Here is a 19,021-nt window from a genome sequence, read left to right as displayed (position 1 = left end):
TAAAGTAGATAATAACAAATTTAAATCTCAAACAGTTGTTATATAATGGATAATAGCAAGTAAAAGCGATAAGTAACTTACGTTCCAGTCAGGAGTTCATACATCATGATCCCCAGAGCCCAAAAATCGACAGCCTTATCGTGACCTTTGTTAAGTATTATTTCGGGAGCAACGTATTCAGGTGTACCGCAGAATGTCCATGTTTTAAGTCCACTCGGCAAAGTTTTAGAAAATCCAAAATCTACCTAAAATTATGTATAATCTTGAAATATATTTTTAAGACAATGTATTGCGATTATAAAATCAAAAGCTACTGTGATTTACGTTTAAGAAGGAAAAAAAGGTAAAAAAGGCTTGATTTACTGAGTAAAGTAGAATTTCCATTCGAAATTAACAAGATGTTAAATGTTTATGTGAATAGAAAAAGCTAAGCTATTTATTCCGCAAGAGTGAAAAACATTGCTCTGAGAAAATGCTACTTAAAATTTCTAAAGTTATCTACGCCACCCATCTTTAAGCTTGCATTTTTCTTATGCATTTGATTTTCTTCTACATGGGTGTCCCAGGATTATTGTGATAAACTTTGAATGGAGGTAGGTGACATCACAAGGTTTCAGAATTGTATAGCAACTAGGACTGGGCTATAAATCGATGTATCGAGACATATCGATTTAACGCATATATCGGCAAGACGATACAGCGACTTTCATTCAACGCGATGCATCAGAAATCTGATTTAAGCATTCGAGTAAAGACAACGAGCGCAAAACGATATAGCGATATAAGACACGCAACACGCAAGGATATAAGATAACGATATAGCGATATAAGACTCTTCTCTTACGTTCCGATGTCGACTCGCGCTGTGGAAGACGATGTTCGTTTCGTTATGTTGAAATGGCCTTGATTGGTGAGCTGTAGAATCAGAATCAGAGTTTTGAAAACACATATCGTTATATCGCATGTTCCTTTTCGCACCTCTTAGCTTTTTTTTTTCTTTGTCGTGACTTTTCTTGTAGATTATTTTCAGTGGGACTAACTTCGTGATCGCCGATGTTACCTTGTTCTGAAGGCAATCTATTATTGAAAATAATATATAAAGAAGAGTTTCTTCATTAATTAGATAAGTTTTTTTTTAAAAAAAACTTCTTTTTACTTTTAAATGTGAAAATTATCGGCAATCTAATTTAGGCGCCCATAAAGAATTGAATTTGCTAGGTGGTTATTTTTTTACTTTCTTTTAATTTATTAAAAACTTTTTGGATGAAACTTCTAATAATTTAATGAGTTTTTATTACTGATTTTAAATTTATAAATCTTGTTGTTTTTATTTTTAGAAATAAAGTTAAAACAAATCTATTTTTGTCATTTGGATTTAGACATAAGTCAATCAACTTTGTTTATACAAAAAAATTTGAAAGGTTTGCGTATTTTATTAATTTTTTTAAATCATTTAGCACTTCGTTTTATTAGAGAGTATAATAATTTTTTTTTAAAAAATATTCTTTTCATATAATTCGTTAATTAGCTAAATATATTATCGAATATCACAATTTTTTCATTTTTAAGAAATTAAATCTTACTTAGTTTTTTGTTCATAACTCGGTCATTATTTAATTTAATTTAATTATTTATCTGAAATGATAAGGTCCCGCAGTGGACTGATAGTTAAGACACGGTTCCCTGCAGATCACCGAAGTTAAGCATCACTGGCTGCGGTCAGTGTGCGGGTGAGTGACCACTTGGATCAGTCTGCGTAGGGACCGAGGGTCTCTCGTTAAACTGTTATACCGTAAAGTGCTCGACTTCGCGTGCAGGTCGTCAAGCTACCGAAGCGGGGGTGCCATCCCATCTGCAGAGGATCAAAATTGTGATGGCATGTCTTCGGATCATCCTCAGGGATGTTTCCCAGACCGTCACCAATAGCCCATTGTGCAGCTCTACTGTGACGTAAATGAACTATAATAGAACTATAATAATTGAAATGATAATAATAAAAAACAGTGTTTTAAAAGTGTTTTTTTTTTCTAAAATTTATTTTTTAACGTTTCACTTAGAAATTGAACATTGCGATCGAACTTAATAATTATGTAATTATTTATGCATAATAGTACAAGATTATATTAATTTGTAAAAAACTTTTAAAAAAAGTTTTTAACACTTTGTTTTACGCGTATTATGAATTTCCAAACAAACATTTCAATAAATATTTTAAATAAGATTTGTACATTGTAGTCAATTTATTTAATATCTTTCTTAAGCAAAACATAAATCTTCAAATTTATAAATTGATTTAAATCAATCTGAGTATGAAGTGTTGATAGAAATCTGACTTTCTGTGCCTTACAAGTAAATGAAATTCAAAACTACTATATCGCGATACATCGCTATATCGGGTTGCAAAACTGACGATGCATTACGATAGATAATTTCTAATATCGCCCAGTCCTAATAGCAACCCATGGTCAGGGGAAAGTAGTATGACAGATACAAAAACAAATTGACACACGACTGAAATCTACATGCGCTGTGGTAGATGATATGTGAAAACAAAAGATGTTCAAAGTTTTCGCCATTGGCAGCAATGCAGTCGTTACATCGTCAGGCTATAGATTGGCGAACGAGCTCAAATATAACCGATTTTGTTTTTGTTGGCTGTCTGCAGCAGCAAAGGCAATTCTTGCAATCAGATCCATTTCGAAATTCACTGGTGTTGCGTACACATCACTTTTCAGTGCACCCTAAAAAAAGAAATCCGTCCGGGGGCCCTACCATGAGCTACCAGGAATGGAATGAAGATTCCCGGCTGGAAGGTGAAACTGGGAAAGTTTGGTTCCATGAACGTTCAAAACCGCACCATGAGCACTCCCTTGGAATCAGACATTGAGTCAGCAGACAGCAGAGTGTTCAGGGTTTTTTCTTCCAAACCTCTGGTGAAAAACACCAAATAGCTGCTTACGAAAACGTTTCCGACCATGGGTTGCTATGCAAATCTGAATCCTTGTGATGTCCCCTACCTCCATTTAAAGTTTGTTCTAATAATCTTGGGACACTTTATTTATTGCATGAATTTTCGCAGATTTGTAAAAATATTTTAAAAAAATAGATAATTGAATATAAGAACAACGCGCTTGTGAATTTGAATTCAAAAATATTTGAAAAAGAAATTTTCATATCATAAATGCATTTGGGTATTAAAATAACGATATTTAAGTTGCATGATCCATATCGCTTTTCCTGAAATAGTGTTTTTGAAACGGGTTCCCTGCTTATTTAGGAGATACTTTATCTTATCAGCTAAATATTTCTTAAAACTTTACATTAGCTATAAAATAATATCAGCGTGGAAGAAATGCTTTTATTAATATAATTTTAATTAAATGAAGCCAAAGAAAACTAATTTTTAGTAAAAAACTAGTTTTCTAATTTTGAGAGATCTCCATTTTGCCAAAAACTCAGTATTATTAAAAATAATGATGTATAATATTATTATTTGAAATTTAATATCGTCTTGTATTGTTGGTTTTTAATGTATGGAATGAAAGAACTTAAGGTTTTCGGTAACTGCCGTATTTAATTTTTTCTTGATAAGAAAGTAGATGGACTGTTTCCTTATTAATGTTTTTGAAGCCAAATTAATGTACGAAGAACGTTCAATAAGTCCTTAAAAAACCAAAAGATAACACTCAGTGCAAGAATAATAACAAGATACAATGCTGCATACTCAATTAAGAAAAGCCTTAATTAATTAAACGTTCATTACATATTGCTTACTGGTGCATGCTTTTTTTTTGACGGAGTTGCCACCATTGTCAAAGTATTTTTTGAGTCCAGCTTTTTTATTCCAAACCCATAGAACTTTGCTACCTGTTGTCGGAACCATATTTCAACTTCATTTTGATCTCATCATCAACATGAAAGTTTTGTCCTGCAAGATGTTTTTTCAAGTAAAGAAATAAGTGAAAATCGCTGGGTGCAAGGTCTGGTCTGTATGGCAAACAATCTAAAATTTCCTATTTGAAACCTTTGAGTGGTGCTTTGGTTTGAAGTGTTGTGTGAAGAGAAGCGTTGTCATGCATCAAGTCACTACGTTTGTTTTGAATTGCATGATTTCTGTACCCCTTTTTAAGGACCCTTTGCGAACACGAAGAAAGCGTATTATGGAATGCACTTTACAACTGTCGGGGTTCAGAATTGAAGCAGACATTATAAAGACTTGCTGCTCATACAAGGTTCACCATAAAAATAACGAATGACTTAGAGAGAAAAGCTAAATGTCTAAAGTTACAGTCCGTGTTGCCAACGGACTCACAGAAACTTTTCCTTTGCTGTTATCGAAGTGTCTTTACTTTTCGAACACGCTTCGCACATTTAATTATATATTTTTGGATAAAGGAATACTTAAAGTTCATTTTCTAAAGGAGAGTGGAGTGTTGAATCGGTTAGTGACAAATAATTATAGAAATAGTATATGAATTATTACAGCATCTTTTTTGTGGTGTCTTTTTTACTTCATTTCGAAACTTGAAAAAAAATGACTCAAAATAAAATTCACGTTAAATGAGCCCTATTTCGAGGATCTAGCGAGATCTTGTTTTGAAGAATGCTTAGCAAAGTTTGAGAAATGCTGAAGAAAATGTGTCCAGCTAAAAGGAGGGTATATTGCAAAATAAAAAAAAAACATACAAAATTAATTTTTAAATTTTTTTCTAGGAACTTATTGAACGATTTTCATGTTACACAAAATCTAATTCATTTTTATGTATTTTTAATGAAATGCCAAGGTGCAATTTTTTTTAAAGTGGTAGCCAAATATCTATTTCAGCTAGCTTTAATTCCATAAATTTGCCACAATTTCCATTTTATTAGAAAACACTAATACCTGCTACACAGAATCTTACATGTTAAAAAGCCATATCTACGAACAAATCAACGAATTTCTATGAAAGCGAAAAAATCAAGAAAACCTGAGCTGTAATTTTGAAATTATGTGCTTAGAAAAAGTCTCGATTTAAAAATTTATCTAGTCTTAACTGCTAATATATTTACAACAATTCACATTCAATACACATATTTAGTTTGAATATCATAAATACAATGCTCTTGTATACCAATTTCACGTATCCATATTCATCTAATAACAAGTTTTCTGGTTTCAAATCTCTGTAGATGATGTTTCTTTGATGAAGATATTCCAATGCTTCTGTAACGCAAGCTGTGATGAATCGTGTCGTATGATCGTCGAAGCAGCCCCTAAAAGTAGCCAAATGTATGCACACTGTAAATAATCCCGGATCAAATTACGGTATACAATACTGACAATCCATCAACCGTAAAATCCATTTTTACCATAAAATATTGTACCGTAATTTTTACAGTATTAATATTTCTTTAATTCGAGTGATTTAGTGATTTTACTGTAATTATTGCTGTGAAAATTGCGGTATATCAGTTTTTTTTTGTTCCATAACATGTTCCGGTAAAAATGGATTTTACGGTAAAAAGTACCCGTACTCAGGGTACCTGTAGTACTTCTTAACAGTAATTTGAACCGGAATTTTTTACTGCGCATAAATAAAACTGTTGATTGAAATAAATTTGAAAGTTAGGATTATTTAAGTACGTGAAGCATTCTTTAAGTTATAAATATCCTTCGTGGATTCTTATATATCTTCATAGATCTTATTTCCTTATTGTATCACTACGTATTTAATGCTTGTCATATAATTCTGCTTTAAACTATTTTCATTTTTATATAGATAGATTTAGACGTTTGTTAAACGAGAAATAAAGACAGAAAATTATTGTCTTCTTTACGAAATTCTGAACATAGTATTAATTTTTGTTAGTTCCTATTTATCGGATTTTCATATACGCCTTAGGATGGAATTAGCCTAGTCCAGGGAAGGCGAAACAATGGCACGCTACACAATATTTTGGGCACGCCACCGCTCACAATTGTTATAGCACTATGAATTGTTATTACACAAATGTCACACACTATGAAGCTTTGTAACAATTAAATTAAAATTCACAAAAAAACAAAATAATAAACAAATATTAATAAAAAAATTAACAATTAATGCTAAAAAACAATTAATTACCATAAAAAACAAGCTAGCAATAAATAACTAGCAAAAAAAAAAATCAACAGTCCTGCTTAAACTAATATCTTACAACCTATAAGTTATTTGTCATTTAATCTGCAATAACAGAAGTCTCACTGATGCTACTTTAAGTTGAATTACGTGTATAACTGACACATTGCAAAATGTATTTTCTTTTCAATGTAAATAAAGAGTTTTAAGTTGATAGTATTTAGTATTATTATTTTCCCAATAATCATGAAGTCAAAATTTTTTGACGGTACGTTTTTATTAAACAATTTTTTGGAAAAAATGGCACGTTGGTGTATAAAGGTTCGCCACCCCTGGCCTAGTCTGTTATCATTTATTATTTGGATTCTAGAAGCGAGCTTCAGATTATTTTTTTTAAAAAAAAAGCATTTCTCTATGACACTATGCAGTTAAGAAAGCAAAACACTGAGGAAAAAGTATGGTCAAAACCATCAGAATATGGTAAAATTTAACGGGTTCCTGGCTCTATGGGAAATCCAAAAGGCTCGGTAATTTTTATCGAAGTGTTTTGATAATGATTTTGGTAAAATTAATAATGAAATATTATTTTATAATCTGTATTAAAATTTGGTAAGTATGGTAAAATTTGGTGATTTTATTATGTTCTTTAGTAGAGCATGGCCTAAAAACCATTTATTCAGTTAAATTTACTTTTCAGTTTTATATTTGGTATTAAATGTGTGATAATCTAAATCAAAATTCAATCCCAACCACGTTGGCAGATGCAAATGCTTATGCAAAGTCAAGACTATTCACCCCTTTAAAAATCAAAGCCACGATCAAATAACTAATCTTGACATCGATAGGAAGACAGCCACTACTCTCATCAGACTAAGAACAAAACATCATAAAAACATGAAAATTTCTACAGATAAGACTAGAAAATATCAAAACTGTGGCAACTGTCTTAATGTGGAACTGACACCATATCATGTTTTTAACTGCCCTGCAGTCGCTGCAGGCCTTCACCTCTTAAACTACCCCACAGAAGAGGATTTGTATTCTTTTAATGCCATAGAAATAACAAAAACTATTCAAGCACACCATGAAATATGATTCTATAGAGGATATGACACCAACCAACCAACCAATGTGTGATAATAGGAACTTTAATTTCAAAAGCCAGATTTTCCGGTAAACCGTTACCATAAAAGCGGAAAAATTATCAAACGAATGTCATTATCATAAAGTACAATAATTCATCAATAATGAAGTACGATAATCATAAAGTACAATTTTTCTTCTTGAACAAAAGAGAGGGTGTGAAGAGGAAAAAGAAAAAAAAGTAAGAAAGAAAGAAGGAAAAAAGAAAGAAGGAAAGAAAGAAAATAAATTATACAAAGATTTTCAACTTCTTAAGATTTTAAAATACCAAAATCCTTACATAACATATCCTTAAGAATTACATAATTTTAATTCGTGTAGTGAGCTCTATTTGGTGTATTTACAAACACAAGATGTTTTATTTTCGTATTATTAATACCACAATAACTTCAAATCATAGTTTCAAACTATGCTTATTGCAAATAAGGAAGTATACATAGGATATTTAAATAAAAGTTCAAAGCGCGTGCTTTTAAGAAATTTAAAGCAGAGCTTTATCCTGCAAAAAAAAAAAAAAAAAAAAAAAAAAAAAAAAAAAAAAAAAAAAAAAAAAAAAAAAANAAAAAAAAATCATTCAAAATCTCTCAAATAAAAGCATCATCTTCTGATCTCAAAAACATTATGCTCTCGGTGATGAGGAATTTTTAGCAATACGACAAATTCGAATAAACAAAATAACTGAATTTGAATTCAAAATCTCTTTTTGACGTAGGCGGATGTAACTAAATCAGGACCTTCTCTTATTTATTTTTCCTCAGAGGTTTAAAATCAATACAAAAAGGTTCTGACTACTAATACTCGAGAGTTCTCCGAACATGTAAGCTTCATCCCACTTTACAACTTAACTTTAGAACGTATTTCAGAGATATTTTATGAAAATCAAGAATAATTTCAGGAGAAAAACAAAACTCACTTTTATTATAGGTTTCGCAATCGCCACATTCACCGACGAATATAACCTATCAAAATTCAGCTTGTGCTTGTAAATGATGTATGTGCTTATAAATGTATGACTGTATGTGTTTATGAATGAGACGTAGCGTAATTAAACATAGTGATACCCACAAAAAACGGAAAAAGGCGTTAGAGATGTAAATCTATTTTACGAAATATCTTTATTTCCTTAGACAAAGAAAAAATGCTTTGAAACGATAAGAAAGAAGATTATTTTATCTGGTAGACGAAAGGAAAATTAAATCACTTTTACATTCTAAAAAACTAGTTCCTTCTGAACTAAAAACATATTGAAAACATATACATCGAAATATTATGGCAATATAAAGTAAGCAAATTAAATAAATTTTGAAGTAACAATTGTAATTTTGTGTATTAAGACACAATCTCTTAACACATAAAAATCCTTGATGGCTCGAGAGGTTAATCTTTAAATATGTTAATTAAGATTGCATTTTAGTGTTTTTTATATATTAACATACAATATTAAGGGTTTGAGAGGATAACCTTAAATATGATAAGTAAGACTGCATCTGAGCTCGTGGAAATCTGATAATTTGACCAAAAGTTATTCAGGTATTCTATTTTTCCCTTAACTCATTGTAGTACCTGTATTGAGACTATTGATATTATTTGAAACTTACTTGTCACGTAGTATGCTCCATACTTCGCCACCCAAACAGGCTTCCATCAACATGAAAACATATCTATCATCTTTAAATGTCTTGTACATTCTAAAAGAAAAGTATTCTATTAAACAATTTTTTTAATAATTCGTTATTAAAACTTATATTTTATCTTTTTTTATCATGAAATATAAATAAAGATATAAACTTCTAAAATGATTTAAAACCCATAAGAATCTTTAAGCGAATCACAGAAAAATCTTTAAAAATAAATTTTTACTTCCCTTTAATATACGATAATAATAATAATAATAATCTCAATCGTAATAATAATAATAATAATCGTAGTTTATCTTAAACACCAAGAGAAATTTACCACTACTATACAATTGAAAAATATATGATGTAATAATGGAGGAAGTTTAAATTAAAAAGTGAATTGAAACGTTATCAAAAAGTTCTCGTCACTTAAAATCGATTTTATTTTTTAACATTGTGATTTTTTGTCCAAAGTGACTGTCTTAAAAAATGTTTAAGTCATTTTTTTCAGTTATGGAATCCTAAATAATTGAGCTTCTTTCGACGGAAGTCCAAAATTACAAAAGAAATTTAGCAGCTGTAAATATACTAACAAAAAGAAATTTTTTTTAATTATTTTGAAAATATTTCGTGCGAAGAATGAAATATTTAAATGAATTTGTTCTCAGTGTATGCATATGCTGAAAATGAATGAAATAAGCTGAGTTATGACTTTCAAAAAATAAAAATTGAGTAAAATTAATCAAAGAAGCGCAGTCCTTATTCTTGATTTTAGTTATTCTACTTTGAATTGGAAAGTTTGATGAGAAATATTTATTTTATTCTTTACAAATGCAAATCTTTTTCATGATAAATTCAATTTATTGTTATTAATAAAAATTTTTTCTTGTTACTTTTTTCATAGGCACTTTATATAAATAAGTTCATACAAATAACCGAAATAGTAAATTATGGATTATTGATAGGCTCTAAATAAAATTATTATTGCTTAAAAATTCCTAATTTTAAGAACTGCTGTTATCTTTTCATGTAATTTTAGAGTTCCACGGAACATCTTTTGTGAACCACTGGTTTAAGCACTTTAAAAAGTTGGTTTTTCAAATCTATCAATTGTTAGACAATTAGAAATTTATAAACAATGACATGTTCATTGTTTTAACATCTATATCTTCAATATTTTGTTATTATTCGAACGTTAAAAGGAACAATAAATCCATAAAGTTTCCCCCGGATTCCAGAAGAGACATTTTTCAATGAAATTAGTGAGCTGTCTTTATTTAATTTTTTATTTTTCGTAACTTAATTTTTGTTATCAATATATTTTATGCACAAAACTGTGGTTTTTTTACAGAAACAAACTATTTGAATTTCCCTTTTAAATTGAAAGCAAAACAATGAAATTAATATAACAACGTTTGCATTTTTTCTTGATCAATGCCAAAAGCAATAATATTGGTTTTTGGCATTGATTGTCATATTGATTTATATCGATTTTTTCTTCATTCATATTTTAGAAATTCACCTGCATATAAAAGGATGCTTGCAAGACATCATAATTGCCCTTTCGCTCAAAGCATGCTGCTGTTGTTGTGTTTCCACTATATGACTTTTTTTCAGAATTTTAAGAGCAAAGGTTTTCTTCCTATCATAAATGTATTGTACCTATGAGAAAGAAAATATGACAAATATTTAAAATAATCCAAACAAATGTGCACAATCTATATTTTTGTAAATAAAGTTTGAAATTTTTTGATTTTATTTGAAGATAAAAAATCATAACAGGTCGCAGCAGATGAAAATTAATCAAGGATAACAAATAAAATAAAAATAATGAAAATGTTTCTATCACAAGTAAATCAATTGCAAATAAAACATATATTTAAAGCATCTAAAGCTCAATCCTTTATCGTAAGCATAAAGTTTTTTCTAACTGCAAAGTTTACAAATTAAAGAAACAAAACTTTTAGCCAAAGATAATTCTTTTTAAAATTTTTAAAGCTTTTTAAATGCATAACGATTATCGGGATTCTAGGGGTTTATTTTTGTTTTAAATTTATTATATACATTGAAAGATGGCTCAGTCACCTGAAACGACTAATAATTGTTTCAGATGCAACCATTGTAGATTGCAATTTTATGATCGGTTCATCTCCACTCCGAACTGGATTATAGGGTCTCTATCCAATGCTCTCTATCTTACTCTATCTGTATCCAGATGTAGTGTTTCCATGTCTTGCAGATTGCCCTTTCCAAGTTGTTTTAGGCTTTTCTCTCCAAGTCTAAACTTATTTCACTTTAAACTTCCCAGACTTACTTAGAGCATGACTAATCCATTTCGATTAACGTTTTTTAATTTTTAGTTCGATTGGTTTCGGCTTCGTAGTTCTAAGAATTTATTTCGCGAATTTTATCGAATTACTTAAACATGAGATTCCTCTTAAACTGTTGTTAATAACAATTTGAAGAATTTTTTTACGTTATTTTTATTGCAGTGTCTTGTTTCCAATCCACAGAGAAAGACAGATTTCACATTGGCATTGAAAAATCTAATTTTAGAAACTATGAAAACTATAACTTAGTATTTACATTAAAATCATAAAAAATGTCTACTTACTAGCTGAACCCTACCAAAACCACCAACGCCGAGAGTCGCTAAAACATCAAGATCATCCAACAGTATATGTTTGTATTCTTCGTCTACACTCATAGGAGTTGATGACAAATTAGAAATCCTATGGATGAATCAATAACATTATATTTAATTGAAAACAACATTTAAAAATTAGAGAAAATATGTTTGTTAGATTGCTGTACACTGTTATAAATTTCTTTGAAAAAAATGGTTATTTATTTAATTGTTATTTCACAAAATTCCAACAAATAACCCTAAATAAAATGATATTCAAACTGTTAACTGAGAGAAAAACCTTCACCGTTAACTACTTTCACCTAATACGGTTAAATAACCAGAATTTTATTGCACCAACTGGGTCCACCTAATGAAGCCCCTTAGTTTCCTGCTGCTGGGTATACTTAGCCGAGAGGGTTAATCTGTCAATCTCATGAACGACAGAACAGGGGTTCGAGTCCCAGCGTTGACACCACAATATTTCATCTATACCCATGAAGAGTTTCCAGTGTCTTGCGCTCCCCAATGTGTGACCCTGGACTATTAAAATACGATACTCTAATTCACGCGTGGATGGCAACACCATAAAGCTACTTAACACAAAAAAAAGGCTAGCACTTTCCATATCTTACGATAGGTGAAACAACTAGATAAATTAACTAAACCATATTCCACGGTTCATGTGATAAAACACAACTTAACTCCAATGCCCATTTCAAAATACACAGCCTACCTCCTATGCCCAGTTAAATTTCTTTTTTACGGTTTTAAAACCATTCCAGAGTAGATGCTTAAAAATCGCATAGTTTTGTAATTATGGTTTTTAAACCATATTAGTTGTAAATCGTTTCAAAACCGTATAGTTAAAAAGTGTTCTTAACCGTAAACTTTAAAGTAAATTGGACAGGCAGACTGCTACCGGCTATTTAACCGTAATTTTGGAATGATAATTCTAACAGTTCATCAAAATTTAAATTTTAAAAAAAATTTATTTTATTTATGATTAAATTTTTTTAATCATTACTAGCATAAAATTTTATTTGTTTATCGTTCTAATGATTATTATGTATTTTCTAATTATCTTTATTCGGTTAAGTTACATCTTGTTTGGGTTAGGTATGACCGAAATTCACTTACTTTTAATTTGCGAAGAAGGCATTCTATTCGTTTTAATAATTAAAATATTAGTACATCTATTTTAACATTAATGGATATAATCACTTCGTTTAATTAACTAAGGATCAATTCAATTAGCTGCGTTAACGCACATGCAATAATTGAGGGTTAAAATCATAAGTCTAGTAAGATATGATGATCTCAGGTAGTTACAAAAAGCTTCAGTGAGAAACTCACTAATGTTATTTGTGTAATAAAATTTGAGATATAATAAATATAATTTTAGATAAAGCAAAATTTAAACTCATAAATAAATAAAATGTAGAACATTTGATAATTTACGTATAAAAATGCACTAAAATCAATTTGAACAAATATCTGTTCAAATAAAAATTAAGAAACGTGTCTTAGTAACAAACAAATAAAAAAAAATAAACTAACTTAACAAGAAGATGATAATTTAAAAAAAAAATAATTAAATTTTAAATTGTTTCGTATGAGAATTTTTTGTGCAAAAATGAGTTTGAATTTATTTTCTTTTATTTTGTTACTTTATTATTTTTATAAATGATTTATTAACTACAAACTAAAAAAAAATTTGATTTTCTGATGATAAAAACTGAAGAGAAAATCATGCGTTTGAAAGAATTAATTGTTTCTGTTTCGATTTAGTGTTTCTAATGTAATTGTATCTTCTTAATAAAAAATAAATACCTCCTTATTCTTTCTTCATCTCCATAATCTTTTGTTTGTAATTCCTGCAGATCTCCAATAAGTTGAATGAAAGATCTGAAAATAAATAATTTCTTCAAATGAAAGTATTGCAGCAAAACAATTTCAAGCTACCAAATTTAAAAATGTAACAGTTTGAGTTGAAAATGATAAACGAAATTATAAACATTAAAATGGAATTTTATTCCTTTTAAAATATTTGAGATAACTTAAAATAAGTAAACTAAAAAAATTTCTATTTCTTGAAATAAGTCTTCTATTTATACACCGAGAAAAAAAGTATGATCAATAGTACCAGAATATGGTAAAATTTACCGTGTTTTTGGATGTATGGCATGATAAAGAGCTGGACAATTGTTAAAGTAGCACCTTGGGAATGATTTTTATGAAATTAATAATAAAATATAGTTTTATAAAATGTGATAAAATTTAGTAAATGTGGTAAAATTTAGTAATTTTATCATGATACCTTAGAGCAAGGCATAAAAACCATTTATTCAGTTAAATTTACCTTTTTGGGGTTGTACTTCTTACTAAACTTGAGGTAATAAGAACTATAATTTTGAAAACCAGAATTTCTCGTAAATCGCTTCCGCAAAAAATTACCAATGATCGAAAAAATTGCCAAATGAGTAGTTTAAATACCTTATATTTTGGTTTATTACCATGGAGTATGGTAATTGGACATGGAGAAAAAAAATTGCTTTACCTGATAACTATAAAAATCAAGATGAAAAAGGTAGTCAACCAAAGAAAAAAAAGAATAAAATAAAGAAATGCTCCCAATAAAAAAAATTTAACAAAAATATAGCAAAGCAAAGGCATTGTAAAAGTTATGAAAGAGTTGAATTTAAGTACTTGATTAAAACCAGATTAACTTTTATTATAAACATTTGGAAGAATAAAAACAAACGAATCACCTAAAGTACCTTTCGATCTAATGAATTATTTTTCCTGTAATTAAGCTGTAATCTTTAATGCAAGAATAATTATAAATATATGATTCAAGCTATTGTAATTAATGCTAACTATTATTGGAGTTACTGTATTTGTAATATACGACTCTATTTTTTTATTTGCATAAATATTCTTCTTCCCAATAGATTCTTTCTAAATATTTTAAAACAATTTTGAAGAAATAATAATCTACGAAAAAGCCTTTTGTAATTTAAATAATTTTCTTGTATTTAGACTTAGACACTTGTTATAATTTTTTCGACTTCATTTTATGCAGATTGATACACAACAGAAGCTTTTATGCATTACTTTCTAATTTTTTATAGATTGAAAAAAACTGAAAATTGTTAAATAATTAAAGTGATAGTGAGAAACAAAAGCTCATGCATTATTACTTTTTTTTAAATAAACAGTGTTTGATTGTTTTCTTTAAAAAAATTATAATTTTATAATCTTATCGCGAAAGATGCTTTGTTTTTTTCTTTGATGAAATAATTAATATCAATTATTTTTCATTTTGGCTTTGTTTAAATTAATTTTGATAGTTGGGGATGTTGTGGAACACGTGAAATGTTAAAAATAATTTTATACAGAGAAAACGTCCTAACAATTAAATACCGATAATTGGTCAATGTTTACTACTTTAAAATCTTTAAAACTGTATGCCGATTGAGACTTTGTAGAAAAAATTGTCACAAGCAGCTATTGAAAAGATGACTTTATTTTTCATATATTAATTCAATTATGCTCAAAAAATTATGTAAGCAGACTTCAGCCTTGATGCTACAGTGATTACATTAGTTGAAATCGCAGTTAAAAAATTATCTTTTTTTATACTTACTCTCGATTAAGGGTTAAGCATTCCACACCAGGTTCCATTGCAATTACATTTGCTGTTCTCCTATCTTCTCTAAAAGCAGAAAAGAAGAACAAATATTTTATTTTTCTCACAAATAGAACTGTTACTAGCTTGAAAGCTTCGACTGTCACATTTTTCACGAGGTCATACCAGTACCTTTAAATGTTTCGTTAAAAACATTTGAATTTAAACGATATTTGGATTCAGCAATTAGCATATTAATGTAACTTCCGGACATTAAAAATCGATTTAATAATCGTAAAAATTAAATCGATGTAAAAAATTGATTTAAATATCTCACTCACAGAAAGATGCTGATATATCTCAAAACACCCAAATTTTTAGTCACGTACTAAAAAAAAGTTTTATTAAATGCAAATATTTTCTTACTATATTGTCGAAGTGCAATATTATCTGCAAACTGCGTAATGACCTTTGATCTAATAAATGCTTTCTAAAGTAATTTTTGTTTCAATAGTCACTATCTTAATGGTTGAAGAGTAGAAACACACATGCTATAGAGCATTCAATGATTTAAGAAACAAAACAGGGAACTAAATCTTACTTAATCGAATAAACATAGTACATTTCCGGCGAATTTGGATATTTGATCCTCAAAATTACGCGAGGCCTCAAAATACCATTCAATATTTCTCAAAATCATTCAGCCACTGCTATATAATCAAATTAATGTTAGAAAAAAATCCAGATGAAAAAGAGTTTTTTTATTGATGCAAGGTGTCTACATGTTTCAATTGCAAAATTTACTGTTTGCTTATTATGCTAAAAAATGCTTCCTTTAAAATCAAAATTTTTCTTATGATTTACTTCACAAGGATTATTCAGCGGCCATGTCGTATGATTATGCGGCATGTAGAAGATCCCTGGAGTGCCTTATTGGCTCTTGGCATTTCCGGCAAAATTAAAATTCTTAGTGCACTTTAGCATCCAAATAGAGTCTCGGTGCTGCCATCTAGTGTGGCAGAAACTAGACGTCCAAATTAACATGACCAACGGTATCTCACCCATTGTGGTGGTCCTGAAAGAGTGGATACCACCTCTGGAGAACGCACTAGATCTGCTCATCGGCAAAACCGATAATGCAGCTCATTGGAAATAAAATAAAAACTAACAAGGAAGTTATTTAATAAAAAAGAGTTTTTATAATAAACTATGCACAGTTACTAAAAAATTAAAATTTAGGGAAATAGTATAATAAACATGCATTTAAATATATATATTTCCAGATTACTCACATATATTTGACATTTGTGAGGTATTTCACATAAACTTACTGAAGTATAATTCAGTTTTCAATTATTATTATGTTAAAACTGTTTTTTTTCTTCATAATTCTGGAATTAGTTATTTTTTTTGGTATAATAGCTCCCGAGAAATCGAAATTTAAATATCCAACTTTTTAAAAAAATTTGATTTCTCGAGAATTATTCTAGAATTATTCGACTGATTTCGTAAAAATTTTGTATTTTGCCACATAAATTGCATTATTTAAAATGATGTAAAAATTTGCCTACATTACAAATCAAAATTGTTTTGACCATTGATAACAAGATAATAAATACTTCTTAAAGATTATTTATTTGCCTGGAATAATGTTTGGATAAATAGATCTTATAAGTTTGTACTAAAAGTTCGCAATTCGCTTAAAAAAATCTCGAGAAATGATGAAATATATAGAAAAAAAATTAGCATTAAGGGGTCCAAACTTTGAAAACCTCGTCTGACCAAATTATTAGAGTTATATTTCCCAGGAATTATAATTCCTTGAAAGAAAGATATGCTTATTTAGAGAAAGTACGTTTTTTTCTTTTACTTAATTATAGTTATAAGTTCGCGTAACTTAAAATATCACCTGCACTAACTAATTAGCATATTTTTATAATAACTGGACAACTGTTGTTGAACAGCCGACCCAATTTTTGAGTTTATGACTATCAATGTTCAATTCCGTAAACATGTAATTTTGAACTCAATCCAGAAGACAAGGGAACTCCTGGATCAAGTAGTGGGAGAAATTTTGCCTTCGTGGAGAACTTTTTGATGGAGTTAACCCGCATTTGCGTTACTAAGGAGAGGAAAACCTCGAAATCTCTCATGGTTAGCCTGACAGCAAGGGGAATGCAACTTACAATCCATCTACCAATGAGGATATTTTTAAGTCATCACTGTGGTCAGTGAGATCTGGGGGCTGGTTATGTATCGATCAGCCACCGCTGGGATCAGAACATGGCTTACCTCATTGGAAGGCGTTTGCCTTAGCCTTATTGGGCCACCACGGCTGTAATTAGCATATCTGAGGTCACCTCTCCAAATTATTTAGATTGAGTACTATAATAGATGAAAATCAATGTATTCCTGCGATGTAAATTCTTGCGATGGCATGAGCTTTCGTTTCCAATCAGGTGAACCGGGGTTCGATCCCGGCGATGGCTGGTCGATACGAATTCCGAATCTGGATTGCACCGACCACAGTGCTGACGTGAAATATCCTCAGTGGTAGACGGATCATGGGTCAGAGTCCCCTTGACTTCAGGCTAACCGTGGGAGGTTCTCGTGGTATTTCTTTCCAAGTAACGCAAATACGGGTTAGTTCCATAAAAAAGTCCTCCACGAAGGCAAATTTCTCCCAACACTTGATCCAGGAGTTCCCTTGTCTTCTGGATTGGGTTCAAAATTACAAGGCTACGGAGTTGAACATTGATAGTCGTAAACCCAAAAATTGGGTCTGCTGTTCAACGACGGTTATAAAATAAAAATAAAATAGATGAAAATTGGATCATCAGATGGTGTTTCGTTTATTTTTTGTGCCCTGCACTTATAATATTTTTACGATTTAATTTTTCGCGTAAATGTTATAATAAAAAAATTAAAGCAAAAAGAATAACTGTTGTACTACATTTTATACCTATTTTATTATACAAATCTGGAATAAATTATTAGTTTCTATTATATGATAAATTTTTTAGCTTAGCTTTGAGCTTAATTGATATCCATATATTTTTATTATATACCTCAGTAGAGCTTGTTCTCCAAAGTAATCCCCTCTTTCAAGGCATCGAATATCTTGTTCAGTAGCTAATCCATCATCTGTGATCATTTTCTGAGTAACTCGTACCTGTGAAAAAAAATTAGAGGATCATTTATTAGATCGTAGTTTGTTTCATTACCCCCAATTATTATTTTATCTAAGCATTTATTTTTTTCTACTGATTACAGTATTTGTTAAGACAAAAGTACCTTCACGAAGAAAAATATAAATATAATAAATAATACACTTAAATGACTCAAAATAAAGGATAATGGAAGATTGGGGTTACTTTTTTAAATGATAATAATCTTCTATAAATAGGAAACTTTTAAACTCTACACCAAGAGGAAAATATGGTTGGACTAAACCACCAAAGACCTAACCACCTTACAAGTGAAAAACTGGAGTTCAAAAACCAAAATTAGGAAAGATGTTGTTCGGCAAATCAAAGGCTCGCAGCGGGCAGTAGTGCTGTATAAGTAATCAATAGTCTCACTTTTATATAATGAAAAATTTCCATAGCACATATTTAAATAAATATCTATGACTAAATAGTTTTGTAGAAATATTATATTAAAAACCTGTTATTAAATTTTTATATTTTTTGTCCAAGATAAAAAAGGGATTATATATATTCTTTGTACTAAATTTTAATGTAAATACTTAACCCATATGAAAGAAAAAAAAATATTCACTAACATGATTAAAATACATTTAACTATCTGTTACAACAAGTAGCTGTGGTATATAGTAGATAAAAATACTAATTCTGTTTTCTGTTTAATATATATATATATATATATATATATATATATATAT

At 29.5% G+C, this 19,021-nt stretch overlaps 1 protein-coding gene across 1 annotated transcript in view; it reads right to left on the bottom strand.

Moving 5' to 3' along the window:
• LOC107441858 (cGMP-dependent protein kinase, isozyme 1) overlaps positions 1-19,021 on the bottom strand; it is an 86,505-nt gene that overhangs the window by 11,562 nt on the left and 55,922 nt on the right. The window contains exons 8-15 of the mRNA XM_043052455.2: positions 18,186-18,289; positions 15,136-15,204; positions 13,320-13,394; positions 11,475-11,592; positions 10,383-10,522; positions 8,840-8,929; positions 5,112-5,253; positions 82-245 (exon numbers count right to left, since the gene is read on the bottom strand). Of these exons, the coding sequence (XP_042908389.1) occupies positions 82-245; positions 5,112-5,253; positions 8,840-8,929; positions 10,383-10,522; positions 11,475-11,592; positions 13,320-13,394; positions 15,136-15,204; positions 18,186-18,289 (902 nt within the window). The remainder of the gene's footprint in view (positions 1-81; positions 246-5,111; positions 5,254-8,839; positions 8,930-10,382; positions 10,523-11,474; positions 11,593-13,319; positions 13,395-15,135; positions 15,205-18,185; positions 18,290-19,021) is intronic.

This window comes from Parasteatoda tepidariorum, chromosome 10 (genome assembly GCF_043381705.1).
Source record: "Parasteatoda tepidariorum isolate YZ-2023 chromosome 10, CAS_Ptep_4.0, whole genome shotgun sequence".
Taxonomy (NCBI): Eukaryota; Metazoa; Arthropoda; class Arachnida; order Araneae; family Theridiidae; genus Parasteatoda; species Parasteatoda tepidariorum.
This window is presented reverse-complemented; position numbering and strand designations above follow the sequence as displayed.